The sequence below is a fragment of the Scyliorhinus torazame genome, chromosome 1 (genome assembly GCF_047496885.1).
Source record: "Scyliorhinus torazame isolate Kashiwa2021f chromosome 1, sScyTor2.1, whole genome shotgun sequence".
Lineage (NCBI taxonomy): Eukaryota > Metazoa > Chordata > Chondrichthyes > Carcharhiniformes > Scyliorhinidae > Scyliorhinus > Scyliorhinus torazame.
In genome coordinates this window covers 106192914-106207787 of record NC_092707.1, presented here as the reverse complement: position 1 = coordinate 106207787, position 14874 = coordinate 106192914, and the positions used below count along the sequence as shown (strand labels likewise).

At 48.7% G+C, this 14874-nt stretch overlaps 1 protein-coding gene across 2 annotated transcripts in view; it reads left to right on the top strand.

The window, feature by feature from the left end:
* Window positions 1-14874, top strand: part of LOC140410772 (glutathione hydrolase 1 proenzyme-like) — a 494093-nt gene that overhangs the window by 427967 nt on the left and 51252 nt on the right. For both annotated transcript variants that reach the window (XM_072499388.1, XM_072499379.1), the window contains one exon: window positions 13979-14166. In XM_072499388.1, the coding sequence (XP_072355489.1) occupies window positions 13979-14166 (188 nt within the window). The remainder of the gene's footprint in view (window positions 1-13978; window positions 14167-14874) is intronic.

Genomic DNA, 14874 nt, shown 5'->3' with positions numbered 1-14874 from the left:
TACAAAAAACATTGGGCGCGATTCTCTGCTCCCGCGCCGGTTGGGATAATCGCCTGGCGTGCCATTTTTCCCCGCGACGCCGGTCCGACCCACTCCCGCGATTCACCCAAGTGGCGAGAACGGCCCCGTCGTGTTCTGCGCGGCGCAGGCTGGAGAATCGCCCGGGACACCCAAAATGGCGATTCTCCGCGACATCCGCTATTCTCCGGCCCGGATGGGCCGAGCGGCCAGCCCAAAATGATGGCTTCCACACCTGGGGCGAAATTCTCCGGAAACGGCGTGATGTCCGCCGACTGGCACCCAAAACGGCGCCAATCAGATGGGCATCGCGCCGCCCCAAAGGTGCGGAATGCTCCGCATCTTTGGGGGCCGAGCCCCAACATTGAGGGGCTAGGTTGACGCTGGAGGAATTTCCGCCCCGCCAGCTGGCGGAAACGGCCTTTGTTGCCCCGCCAGCTGGCGCGGAAATGACATCTCCGGGCGGCGCATGCGCGGGAGCGTCAGCGGCCGCTGACAGTTTCCCGCGCATGCGCAGTGGAGGGAGTCTCTTCTGCCTCCGCCATGGTGGAGACCGTGGCGGAGGCGGAAGGGAAAGAGTGCCCCCACAGCACAGGCCCGCCCGCGGATCGGTGGGCCCCGATCGCGGGCCGGCCTCTCTGAAGGAGGACCTCCTTTCCTCCGCACCCCGCAAGATCCATCCGACATCTTCTTGCGGGGCGGCCTCGGGGAGGACAGCAACCGCGCATGCGCGGGTGACGACAGTTAGGCGGCGGATGACGCAGCGCCAATGCCCGGCGCGCGGCGACGATGCTGCTTTCGCGACACGCCCCCCGAGTTCCTCGCGGCCCCTATCCTAGCCCATTTTCGGGACCTGAATCGGTCGAGATCCGGGCCGTTTCACGCCGTTGTGAACCTCGACGCCGTTCACGACAGCGTGGGCACTTAGTCGCGGGAGCGGAGAATCGCGCCCATTGAACTCCTAAACAGTCCTGCAAAATCGACATGAAGTCACAACCATGGTCTACCCGGCCATTCCCATGGGTGCAGCAGGGCTGCCAGTGGCACCTTCTGCCCTTATTCGCATTCTTGGTACCGACCTACCAATATCTGTGTCCAGGCCCGGCCACCAGACATAGCTCCTGGCCAGCATCTTCATTTTTGAGATTCCAGGGTGCCCATGATGTCGTTCAGCCAGTATGGCTAGACGGCCTTGACTTGGAACTATTACTCGAGCACCCCATAGCAGTATCCCATCTTCTACAGTGATCTGTAATGTCATCACAGTTTCCCCTTTTCTGGGTACTAATGGCGGGGTGTCCGGTAATGGCAGCCTGCTTAGTGCATCACTATTTGCCACGCAGGTTCCCGACTGATGCTCCAGTTGATACTGGTACACCGCCAGTTGTAGGGCCCAGCGTTGGATCCGGGCCAAAGCTATTGGTGGAACCGCTTTGTCTTCTTTCAGCAAACCCAGCAATGGCTTGTGGTCTGTGACTATATTGAATTTCCGCCCGTACAAATATTGGTGAAATTTCTTCACCACGAAGATCACAGCCAGTCCTTCCTTTTCAATTTGGGTGTACTTTCGTTCTGCTGCTGCTATCGTCCTGGAAGCAAACGCTATAGGCCGCTCCTGTCCGTTTTGCCCTGTGTGCCAGAACTGCACTAACGCCATATGGAGATGTGACACACGTGAGCACCAACTCTTTCCTGGGGTCATAGTGTACCAAGACGTTCTCTGAGGAGAGCTGTTCTTTGATCTTCTTGAAAGCCCTGTCTTGGCGGGCAGACCACTCCCAGGCTTGCCCCTTTTTTAGTAATTGCTGTAGGGAGTCCAGGATGGAAGCTCTGTTCTGTATGAACTTTCCATAATATGTCACCAGTCCTAAAAACGATCTTAACTCCTGGATTGTAGTGGGGGCCGGGGCATCTTTAATCACCCTCACTCGATCCTCCAAAGGGTGTAACCCTGTCTTGTCAATCTTGTACCCCAGGGACCTCCGGTGGCGGCCATGGAGTAAACGGTCGCACATTCAGCAGCTCTCGCCCTTAGTGTTTTTTTTAAATGGTGTTTAAGCCGGATTTTTCAGAAAATCTCTCAACATAAGTTGATCGAAGAGAGAGGAAAAGGAGGTGACCCTCAATTTATGGAATCGTGTCCAAATAAGAGTCGAAAAAGGAGAAACCAAAAGATGAGTGGAAGCAAGAATCAGAGGTCATCGAGCTCAATGGTAATGAAACAAAGCATGTCCACGCCAATTCACTGGTCGATGGAGCAATGGGTCGAGTACCTGGATGAGAAGTTCGCTCAGCATCGCAAGGAGTGCACAGAAGATGTAACCCAGATGATAGCCTCGATTAAGGAGGTGGTTGACCGCGTGGAGGAGAAAATGACAGGAGATTCTAAAGCTGCAGGAGCTGGCGACTGAACGAGAGGAGGAGTCCACTGCAATGGCTTTGGAAATTAGCATAATACAGGACAGCCAGAAATGACTGCTTGATAAAGTGGAGGACTTGAAAATGAATGAAATGAAAATCGCTTATTGTCACAAGTAGGCTTCAAATGAAGTTACTGTGAAAAGCCCCTAGTCGCCACATTCCGGCACCTGTTCGGGGAGGCTGGTACGGGAACCAGTTTCGCAGGCAAAATATCCGAATCGTCGGGCTGCCAGAGGGGAAGGAGGGATCAGATGCGGGAGTGTATGTGGGGAAGATGTTGCAGGAGATGGTCGGGGCCGATGTGTTTGACAAGCCGCTGGAGGTGGGCCTGGCACACAGGGTGCTCGTACGTAAGCCCCAGGGTCGTGAGCCCCCGAGGGGCATGGTGGTGAGGCTACATCGATTCCTCGACAAGGAGTGTATCACGAAGTGGGCCAGGCAGACGAAACGGTACATGTGGGAAGAATCAGAGAACCGGGTGAACCAAGACTGGGGACCAGAACTCTCAAAGAGGAGAGCAAGTTTCAACAAAGTTAAGGCTGCCCTGTTTGAGAAAGACATTAAAATCAGACTGTTATACCCGGCACATCTTTGGGTGACCTATGAGAACCGGGAGCTGTACTTTAAATCTCCGGAAGAGGTGGTTACTTTCATGAAAGACAATAATCTGGCTTAAGGATTCTTAAATTAAGGACTCTTAAATTCTAACTGTGGTGGGCTGAGTTTGAGATGGAGTGGCGGGGAGGAGAAAAAAATGGTTCTATGTTCTGCTTTGTCTTGTTTAAAATTTCAGTCTTTTAGTCATGTGAGTTAAGTTGCGATGTTCGGGAAGAAAAGGGTTTGGGGTTTTTTTTTAAATGTTTTTCTCTCTTTTCTTTTCTCTCGTCTTGCGTCATTTGATTTTGATTTAGGTGGTTGATTCTTGCATGCATAATTTTGATTAAGCTGCTTGGAGCTTCTTCTATTGTGTTTGATTCTCTTTGAAAGTGATGGGACTGATAAGAATCGGTCAAAGGGGGAGGGGTAGAACCTGGCAATCTGGTGTCACGACTTTTAAACTCAAACTGTGGGGGTATGAGTTTGGGGGAAGGAGCAGGATGGGGGGGGAGCTGAGAAAAATGGTTCTGTGTTTTGCTATGTCTTGTTTGAAATTTTGGTCTTTTAATTCTGTGAGATAAGTTGCGATGTTCGGGAAGAAAAGGGTTATGGTGTTTTAATTTTTTTTTTCTCTTTCCTCTCTTATTGTATAATTTGATTTTGCTTCACTGCTTTATGTATGATATCACAGAGGGAAGAACTTTTAAGATGCGATGGGCTGTTTTAGTTTCCACAAGAAGGATGGTTGATTCTTGCATGCATAATTTCACTTCAGCTGCTTGAAGCTTCTTCTTTTGTGTTGGATTCTGTTTGAAGGTGATAGGACTGATAAGAATTGGTTAAAGGGGGAGGGGTTTGCTTCGTTGCCTGCGCGTTGGGGGAGGGTATGTTTGCTTTTTGGGATTGTTGTTACTGTGTTGAGTGCTTGTGTTATTGCTAGGTGTGATAGAATCTGACAGTCGGCAGGCTTTTTGACGCCAGAGGGTGGGAGATGCTGAGCTAGCTGGATAGCTGGTTCACGGGAGCAAAATGGGGGGAGGGGTGGGTGGGAGAGGGGGACTGCTGATGGGTATGGGACAGTTAGGAGACTGGAGATGGAGATCAGATGGCAGTCGCCGCCGAGGAGTGGATCAAGCGAGGTGTGGAACACGGGCTAGGAGCTGGCCGAGGAAAGGTCATGGTAAAAAAAAAATAAAGAACCTTGTACCCCAGATAAATTACTTGAGGTGCTAGAAAAACACATTTCTCCCTCTTTAGGCACACGCCTGCTGCTGAAAACCTCCTAAGGACTTTCTCCAGGTTTTGCAGGTGTTCTGCCTTTGTTTTTCCCATAATGAAGACGTCGTCCACGTAATTGGCGACCTGTGGTAGCCCTTGTAATATATTCTCCATTGTCCTCTGGAATATCGCACAGGCTCCGATAACCCAAAGGGTAATCTTGTGTACTGAAAAAGGCCCTTCAGGGTGTTTATTGTTGAGAATTTTTGTGACTCTTCGTCCAGCTTCAGCTGTAGATATGCGTGGCTCATATCCAGCTTTGAGAATAGGAGTCTTCCAGCCAGCTTTGCATACAAATCCTCAATCCGGGGAATTGGGTATTTGTCCAGTTGTGAATAAGAACATAGAACATACAAAATACAGCACAGAACAGGCCCTTCGGCCCACGATGTTGTGCCGAACCTTTGTCCTAGATTAATCATAGATTATCATTGAATTTACAGTGCAGAAGGAGGCCATTCGGCCCTTTGAGTCTGCACCGGCTCTTGGAAAGAGCACCCTACCCAAACTCAACACCTTCACCCAACACCAAGGGCAATTTGGACATTAAGGGCAATTTATCATTGGCCAATTCACCTAACCTGCACATCTTTGGATTGTGGGAGGAAACCGGAGCACCCGGAGGAAACCCACGCAGACACGGGGGAACGTGCAGACTCCGCACAGACAGTGACCCAGCGGGAATCGAACCTGGGGCCCTGGCGCTGTGAAGCCACAGTGCTAATCACTTGTGCTACCGTGCTGCCCGGTAATGATGCATCAATTGTTTGAAATCTCCACAAAGGCGGACCGATCCGTCCGGCTGAAGGATAGGCACCACGGGTGCCGCCCATTCTGCAAACTGGACCGGTTTTATTATTCCCTCGCGCTCCAATCTTTTGATTTCCGTATCGACTTTCTGCCTTAACACGAAGGGTACTGGTCGGGCCTTGTAGAATTTTGAGACTGCCTCTGGATCTATGTTTAATGTCGCCTTTGCTCCCTTTATTGCTCCGAGTCCTTCTCGGAAAACCTCTGGGTACCTGCACAGGAGTTCGCTCAGGCGACCATTTTCCAGCTGGAACATGTTTACCCAATCCAAATGGATCTCTTTTAGCCAGTTTCGTCCCAATAAGCTTGGTCCCGCACCTTTCACTACCATTAAAGACAACCTAATCAGTTGCTCTCCATAAGCCACAGGTACATGTGTTGTGCCCAACATTCTCAGTGGTTCCCCTGTGTATGCCCTCAGTTTTGCCGAGGTCCTGGTTAGAGATAAGGGTTGGAGTCCAGTGCGAATTTTATTAAATACTGTTTCCCCTATCACTGATACGGCTACTCCCGTGTCAACTTCCATCAGTGTGGGCGTCCATTCAACCTTATGGATAATTTAATGGGTTTTGATTTAACCATCATTACACAATTTAGTTGTTCTTCGTCTGAGATAGGTGGGGCTGCTAGGGTGTGCATTCTCCTGTACCCCAGCTTACGTGTCCTTCTCCAAGAAGCTGGTTTTGGGCTTCTATTTCTCCTCTCTGGCTCCGATCTTTGGCAACAACTACAATATTTTGCTAGGCGAAAAGCTGCAGGGGCTGCCTTCTGTCTGGACCTAATTTTCCCTTGCGTGGGAGCGGTTCTGCGAGAGGGCCTGGGTAACTTAGTATCCGAGTCATTCCTGAGGGTGGCTATGCAGTTGCCTATCCCCCAGCGATAGTCCCTTAACTCAGTTTCACTGGTGTGGGTGTCTACCTCCATCGGAGTACCCTGTAACTCATGTGTTCCGCTTGCCACTTTTTCTAAGGACAAAGCCAGCTGCAATGCTTGTTTGCAATCCAGCTCGGCCTCTGCTAACAGACGTTTCTGTATTGCTAAATTGTTAATTCTGCACACCAACCGGTCTCGGAGAGTCTCATTTAGCATTAGGTCAAATTCGCAAGCCTCTGCTAATCGCCTTAATCTTGTTAAAAAGTTTGTAACTGACTCCCCAGTGTCTCGGAATGCTGACTAAAACCAGTACCTCCGCAGGATCAGAGGTGGTTTAGGGTCATAGTACTCTTTTACTAAGTCTGACAATTCCTGGAAAGTTTTCGTGTCCGGTGCCTCCGGAAAAGTGAGACTGCGCATAATGGCAAAGGCTGCTGGTCCACACACGGTCAGCAGAATGACCTGTTGCTTTTCATCCGGAATTATATCGTTTGCTCTAAAAAAGTACTTCATCTGCTCTGCATATTGGGCCCAGTCTTCCATTGCAGGGTCAAAAGAGTCCAACTTCCCAAATAAAGACATTTTGCCTGTCAGTGGCTTACCCTCAATATGCAGTGGCTGCTAATGAGCAGGTTCCTTCGGGTCGTTCCGTTTTCCTCGTCGCCACTGTAATAAGTCCTCGGAGGCAGAAGTCCCGTCACCAGAATTCCTTTTATTTACAAAACCAACAGCCAAACAACCAGGTGCATTCAGCTCACTGTCTACACTGGGACTGTAGAAGATCTGACACTCCCTGTTATATACAGAGAAAGGGGTTCCCTGATTGGACCACTAATCAGGGAACTCATATTCTATTTGGCCAATCTCAAAGGCCTGCCTAAGTCATTAAATAAACCTGCATGTTAACCTTAATAGAATTCTCTTTGAGCTTCAGATTTCTGAAGCCTTTCCCCATTTACAAGATAGTCTATGCCTCTAGTCTTCCCATCAAAAAGTGCATAACCTCACACTTTTCCACATTTTATTCCATCTGCCACTTCTTTGCTCACTCTCCTAGCCTGCAAAGTCCTTCTGCAGCCTCCCCACTTCCTGAACACTAGCTGTCTCCCAATATATTGTTGTATCATCTGCAAACTTAGCAACAATGCCCACAGTTCCTTCTTCAAGATCCCTAATGTATATCGTGAATAGTTGTCGTCCCAACACAGACCCCTGTGGGACTTCACCAGTCACCGGCTGCTATCCTGAAAAATACATTTATCCCCATTCACTGCCTTTTGCCAGTCAGCCAATCCTCTGTCCACTGTTATGACACCCTGGGCTAGTGCCCGGTCGATTCCAATCCCACAGATCTCAGAGTTCCAACACAAGTGATTTAACTAATAGTTCATATGAAGTTTGCAGAAGCTTTGACCCCTTGACTGCTCATTAAGTTATAGCCACCAGGTTTGAAAGTTGAACACAATAACTGTTTATTTATAACAAGAACAAAGTTGAAATATGCAACAATTATAATAGAATAACGGCCAGCCAATCAACTACTCCCCCCTTTAACTGTCCAACCCTCTACCCAAACACACACACGACAGACACACACAGTGGGAGGGAAAGGAATAAAATAATAATAAGATTAATATGAATTGGAAGATGAGAGTCCTTGCTTTGGATGTTGAAGTCGGTGCAGCAGCAGGTTGTCTTCTCAGGATGCTGAGTGATTGAAACCATCTGTTGGATTGCTAATAAGGATCTTCTGGCAGGAGCATTGAGTCAGGACTCCCAGGGTGTAGGGTTTCCTCTAGGGGAGTCATTTTAACTTTAATTACCCTCGGGGCATCAATAAAAAGAAGTCGCAGACCTGTTTTATTCTTAAGACTCGCCATCTTACCTTCTCCCCAGCTTCAGCCTGTGGCTTAAACTGAACTGGTTTCGAGACTCACCAGAATGTCCCCTAGCTTTACTGAGGAAAACAGTGTCAGATAAGCAGCTTCCATGAGATTTTATAGAGGTCTGTTAACCTTTCAGGGAAAGAAACGCAAAGAGTTCCCATGCAGCTCTGCCTTCAGGAATTAAATACACACAGGCTGGATAGAGAGAAATAGCTGGCTGGATCTATTTACCTGGGGATAGCTCCAGCAGAAGTGTTTATCTGCTGCAGGAGTTTAAAAATGAAACCAAGATCAAACCTTCCTAGCTCTGCAGAAAATGCCAAAATGATCAGCACTGATCAGCATCGCGTATCAACTAAGACCTGACACTTCAGAACAGCTCATTGGCTGCCAAGTCCATCATAAGGTGTCATCGCTGATGTCAGACCAAACAGCACATCCTGCTGGAGTTTCCTGTTTTTATATTAAAGGTAAGCTGCTTGGTCTTAAAGGCATTAACCATCCATGAACAAAAAATGGCAATAGCGAACAGCTTAACGGAAAGTAGAAGGAGGAAAGGGGAACAGACAGGGATTAAACAGGAGGATCCTTACACTATGTCAGTACCTTGCACCTAACGGCATGGGCTCTGATCCTATTGAGCAGCCTCCTGTATGACACCTTATCAAAGGCCTTCTGGAAATCCAAATAGATCATGTCCATTGGTTCTCCTTTGTCCAACTTCCTCATTATCTCCTCAAAGAAGTTTAATAGATTTTTCAGACATGACCGCCCCTTGATGAAGTCATGCTGACTCAGCCCCATTTCACCATGCATTTCCATGTACTCTGCAATCTCATTCTTAATAATAGACTCCAAAATCGTACCAACGTCCGAAGTCAAAAAAACTGGCCTATAGTTTCGCATCTTTTGCCTCCCTCCCTTCTTAAACAGCGGTGTTACATTAGCCATTTTCCAGTCCACTGGGACCCTCCCTGACTCCAGTGATTCTTGAAACATCACCACCAAATCTCCTCAACTATCTTCTTCAGAACCCTGGGGTGTAGTCCACCCAGTCCAGGTGATTTATCATAGAATTTACAGTGCAGAAGGAGGCCATTTGGCCCATCGAGTCTGCACAGGCTCTTGGAAAGAGCACCCTACCCAAGGTCAACACCTCCACCCTATCCCCATAACCCAGTAACCCCACCCAACACTAAGGGCAATTTTGGACACTAAGGGCAATTCATCATGGCCAATCCACCTAACCTGCACATCTTTGGACGGTGGGAGGAAACCGGAGCACCCGGAGGAAACTCACGCACACACGGGGAGGATGTGCAGACTCCGCACAGACAGTGACCCAAGCCGGAATCAAACCTGGGACCCTGGAGCTGTGACGCAATTGTGCTAACCACTGTGCTACCGTGCTGCCCTGGAAACAAAACAAATCTAATTTATCCACCTTCAGACCTTTCAGCTTCCTCAGCACCTTCTCCTTAGCAATGGCCACTACACTCACCTCTGCCCCCTGACTCTTTTGAAGTTCTGCTACACCACTGGTGTCTTGAACCGTGAAGACTGATGTAAAGTACCTTTTCAGTCCCTCTGCCATAATGTTTGTTCCACATTACTACTTCTCTAGCTTCATTTTCCAGTGATTCAATGTTTTCAGCCTCAGTATATTTCAGAGTCTCGTTCAGTTTCAAATGTTAACTTTCTTACTTTTTCCCGCAAAATCAAAGAAGTTATGGCTGTAAATTCACGTGAGTGGAGTGCCCAGTGAGTCCAAGTTCAGTATCAGTGGCTCTGTCTGCAGGATTCTGTTCTTTGTCTCAGCAGAGATTTTCTGAAGGTCTGTCTTGAGGGTGATTAGGACAATCAGCATGTGACTAGCTGCAGCCATTATATCAGACCTGCAATGGTCCATTTTGAAAAACAGAATTTAAACCAGAGAATATGGAAGATGGAAAGATTTCTAAGATTTTCTTGCTTCATCATATGTTAGGTTGGCAATTTAAATAGCTTTTTTTCTGTACTTTTTCTTCATAAAATCATCAATAACTTCACCGGAAGTAAAATCTTGTAAAGACACACTTTCAATCCTCAATTGTTGAAGTTGTCAGATGTTCCTGACCCACCGTACTGCCCAAATAATGTTTTAACTCTTTTCAATACAAAAAAAAAAGTTCATTGGAAGCATTTGTGACAGGTATTGGGCAGAATTCTCCCAAAAAGTGACTGATGCCCGATCAATTACACAAAGACGAGAGTAGGATGTAATTGAGGATTTATTACACTGAGATGTGTGGCCTCCTACAGCAGCTGACAAAATGGCTGCTGTACTGGGAGCACACATATTTATACTCCGCCTACTGGGTGGAACCAGCAGGCAGGGATCTACCCCCGTACCTGTAGTACAGGGGCCTTACCGTAAAGCACCTATATCAACATCCTATATATACAATATATACATCAGTGGTGACTACCACAGTGACCATCGGCGCAATTGTCTCAAAAGGGAACAAAGTCCCTGAGCAAGCGCGTTTAGCCACGTGTTTCCCGGCACTTGCAATGCTGAGAAACACATGACTATGCAACATGACTCGTGTTGGCCGCACATAGCCCCGTTTTGTACAGTGAGGAGCTCGCTCGCTGGAACTCTCCATTGTAACGAGCGATTGGGATGCCATTTTTAAATGGCGTCCTGATCTCCGAGGCCCCCGAATCAATCCCCGACCTCCACCCCAGCCCGAACGCAATAAGAGAGGTCCGTGGCCCCCCCACACCCCTCCCCAAACACCCATGCAGTGCAACCCTGGCCTGATCGCACTCGCGCTTCACTGAGATATTCAAGGCAGGCTAAAAAAAGTATCTCTTTGAGTTGACACTGATGACTTGTCATGTCCTCTTCAAGGTAGTCCCAAGGAAGATAGCAGTTTGACTGGGGCAGCAACATGTTTCAGGAATTTGCCCCAATAAGAACACTCTTTTTCAAACTGAGCCAATAATATAATAATCAAACTAAGCCAATAATATAATAATCAAACTGAGCCAATAATCAGTTCTACCCGATAATTGACATCTTTGAATTAACGCACACATAGCTTTAAGATGACCCTAAATGGGTCGTGTCGCCCCTTGCCTGCTCCTCTCGTTGCTCGACGGCTGCTGACTGGCTGACTCATCTTGGCTCGTGGCTTTCACCCGGTACCACGCCTCACTGGCTGGCCTGCCCCAGTCCTGGGTTGGGAAACCTGCTGGTTGCGCCTTTTTTTTGCTCAAGTAAATCACTGGGGCCGGGATGCCAACATCCGTGGACTTTTACGACAGAAAGACCAGCGCTGCATCTGGACCGATTCCGTTACCATTGAGGGGCTAGCAACCGTGTCGCGTGGAAAACAATCGATTCCAATGAAAAACAGTCCGTGATTGAAACTCAGGAGGCTGACAAGCTGCAGTTGCACATACACTTTACACTCCCCACACACACTTATCCCAGACAAAACGATGGCACTGGTTGTGCTGGAGCACGGCCATACAGCTGATGGGTCAGCTGGGGCCAGTGAACACTTAGGGGAGGGTGGCCTGGGGGGACACCTATACGACCTGTGGCCCTAGGTTCACAGTGGGCTCTTAGTGGTGTGCACTGCTGCATGGCAGCCTTGCCGGCTGCAGCAATGGTGTTCTGTGCCCGTCCACCCCGACCCCACAGCCCACCACCTGGTCACCTCCCACTACATCCCCCTGCCCCCCCCCCCTCCCCGGGCCTGGCAGATGCCCCCCCTCCAGCGGCACAACCGTCAGCAAACTATGGCAATGTTGGACACCTTCTGCACCCCCTCTCTCTCCCTCAGCAGCCGCCACGCCGGTTTCACGGTTTTTGAAAGCACAAGTGAACCACATCGTCGGGAACTCGGTCCATCGGAGGCCCCGGAGAATACCGGGTCGGGCCCGCTAATGATATACAAACGGTGTCTACTGTACATGCGGAGTGAAACGCATTGACGCTGTTTTTGAGGTGACGGAAAATCGTGATTTGGCGTCAAATCGGCGCCTGCTGCGATTTTAGCATCGGAAGCTATTCCCCACCCAATCGCATTTCCCAATTTCGGTGTCGGCTAACGGAGAATCCCGCGTCAGATCTTTTGCTTCGCTCCCTTCTCGCCTTGTCGCCTCTCGCTCCTCACACATGCGTGCGTCGACGTTCGGAGCAGTCTGTTTTCCCACTCTACGCGGGCTCGACCAATCAGTGTCTGATTTTGCTCTGCTTTGCCTGCTGATAGGCTCAACAAATACAAATGAGCCTATCAACAAATGCAGAGTTTTCAGGCTCTGATTGGTGCCCAGAGACACCTGCCAGCGTGTGGTGAGGAGGCATTGTCAGAGCCCCGTGCCTAGGCATGGTGTGTTCAACGTTCTGGCTCAATGTTCTGGCCAGCGGGAAAGGCAACCACCAGGGCCGCTGCCACTGCACTTAGTCTCAAAAAACAAAAATTTGGTCCTATGAATTTATTGTTGACCAGAAATGTACCGTCATGGGGATCTTCAGATGTCGTATAAATTATAATGGCTGTGACCATTAATTTGTAAGTGCCATAATCCTACTGGATCTTATCGTTCAGATTTTGGTAATTCCCCACCAGTGAGATAGCGCAGCTTGATCTAAATTTGATCAGAATTCGAGACCCCGTGAAATTCAAACACAAAATCGAATGAGTTTGTAATAAATTGGTGCAAATAGGGCTGAGGGACCTCAGTTATATGGAGAGAAAAGAGAAAGCGGGGTTGTTCTCTTTAGAGCTGGGATGGTTACGATGAAATTTAATAGAGATGTTCAAAGTTCGGAAGGATTTTCATAGGAATAAGGAAAAGCTGTTTCCACAGGCAGGGTGGCACGGTGGTATAGTGGTTAGCACTGTTGCTTCACAGCGCCAGGGTCCCAGGTTCGGTTCCCGACTTGGGTCACTGTGCGGAGTCTGCACGTTCTCCCCGTGTCTGTGTGGGTTTCCTCCAGGTGATCCGGTTTCCTCCCACAAGTCCGGAAAGACGTGCTGTTAGGTGAATTGGACATTCTGAATTCTCCCTCTATGTAGCCGAACAGGCGTCGGAGTGTGGAGATTAGAGGCTTTTCACAGTAACTTCATTGCAGTGTTAATGTATGGCGACTTGTGACAATAAAGATTATTATTATAGGAGGGTAAATCGGGGAACATAGCTTTAGAATGACGGACAATATAAAGGAAGTTTGTTTTTCAATTTAGAGTACACAATTTTTTTTTCCAATTAAGGGGCAATTTAGCGTGACCAATCCACCCAACCTGCCCATCTTTGGGTTGTGGGGGTGAAACCCACGCAGACACGGGGAGAATGTGCAAACTCCACACGGACAGTGACCCAGGGCCGGGATTGAACCTGGGAGCTCGACTCCGTGAGGCAGCAGTGCTAACCACTGCGCCACCATGCACCCTAATAAAATGGAAGATGAGGGGAATGTTTTTACAAAGCAAGCTGTTAAAACCTGAAATGCTCAACCTGACTCTGGAAGCAGATTCAAAATGAAATTAGATTTATCCTGGAAAAGGGAAAATTTGCAGATCTGTGGGGAAAGAGCTGGTAAGTGGTACAAATTGGACAGATCTTTTAATGAGCTAGCATCACTATGATGGGCCAAAAGGGCTTGTCCTGTGCATTTTGATCAGAATGAATCTTAGAATTGTATTCTTTACGATTCCATTCTGATTCTCTGAAATAGAAGCTGAGTTGTTGGAATTTTGTGTACCAGTTGCTGGAACTCGCCAGGCTGGTTGGCCACTACCCGAATGATGTGCTTCCGGCCCCATGTCAGGAGGGCATCTTCCGCTATCTACAGACCCCCACCCCCATTTCCAACACCATCTGTCTTGTGTTCTGTTTGAATGAGACTGAGAATTTTGTATTGACCGTGCTCTTCTGCGCATTCGGCTGAGATTGGACAAACCCCTGGACTGTCAGCTGATTGGGGACTTCCATCCACTGAGTCTGGGCTGCATTAAAAACCTTATCTCCGAGCTGGAAGGTCAATTACTGATCCAATCCATTAATCACTTTGTTCTCTGAATCTTTTTCATTAACAGCTCATTGCCAATATGACAGCAAACCATTTTGCAGCACAGCTTTGGGCTAAAATCACAGACGAGACCACGCATTCGATGCAATATTATGAGCCCGATTTCTACACCATCGATAATCACGGGACTGCCCATTTGTCCCTTGTAGCAGAGGATGGCAGCGCCGTGTCAGTAACCAGCACCATTAATTTTTAGTAAGAACCTTCTCGTCTTAAATTACTCATTCATGACGATAGCATCTCCTTTTTACATCTTTCTTAGCAATACTTCTGTCTCTTCCTCTGGTTGAGTGTCAGAGGGGAGAGGGGGGAGGCTGGTTTGTGAACTTATCCCCAGCTACCTTCAGCCACAACAGGAGGTTCACCAGCGGACGTTGTGGGACACTCCAGATCTTCCGCCCTCACTGAGTATTCAGTGAGCACCGGCGTGATGTCACGCCAGCACCATTTGCAACAGGTCTACATAAACATGATCCTGGCGGCCTCACCACTAAGGGGGTAGCAGAGGTCAGCGGTCAGGCAGCCATGAATCTCCAGGGTGTTCAATGCTCAGGATGTTCTGGAGAGGACATGGAGGACACAGTTGAATCCAACTCCGGGCCGGGGCTGCAATTCACTCTCTCAATCTCTGGGGCAGGTGTTCCTCGCAGGCCTCATCCTCCCGTCACTTCGAGGCGCCTTTTCCTTTAATGGGGTCTGGAGGCTGGCGTGCAGGCAATGCTCCTGTGTCCTCCTTGCTGGACTAGTGCTCAAATCACCACTGAAGGAGTGTCCATCCTTAGTGGGAGCTGGAATGTGGGTGGGAAGAGGTGAGCACTGAAGGTCACCACTGTGAGATTCTTGAGTGGGGATTACTTGAGGGGTAAGGCTGTAAGGGCAGAGTGGGGGACTCAGGAATGGGTT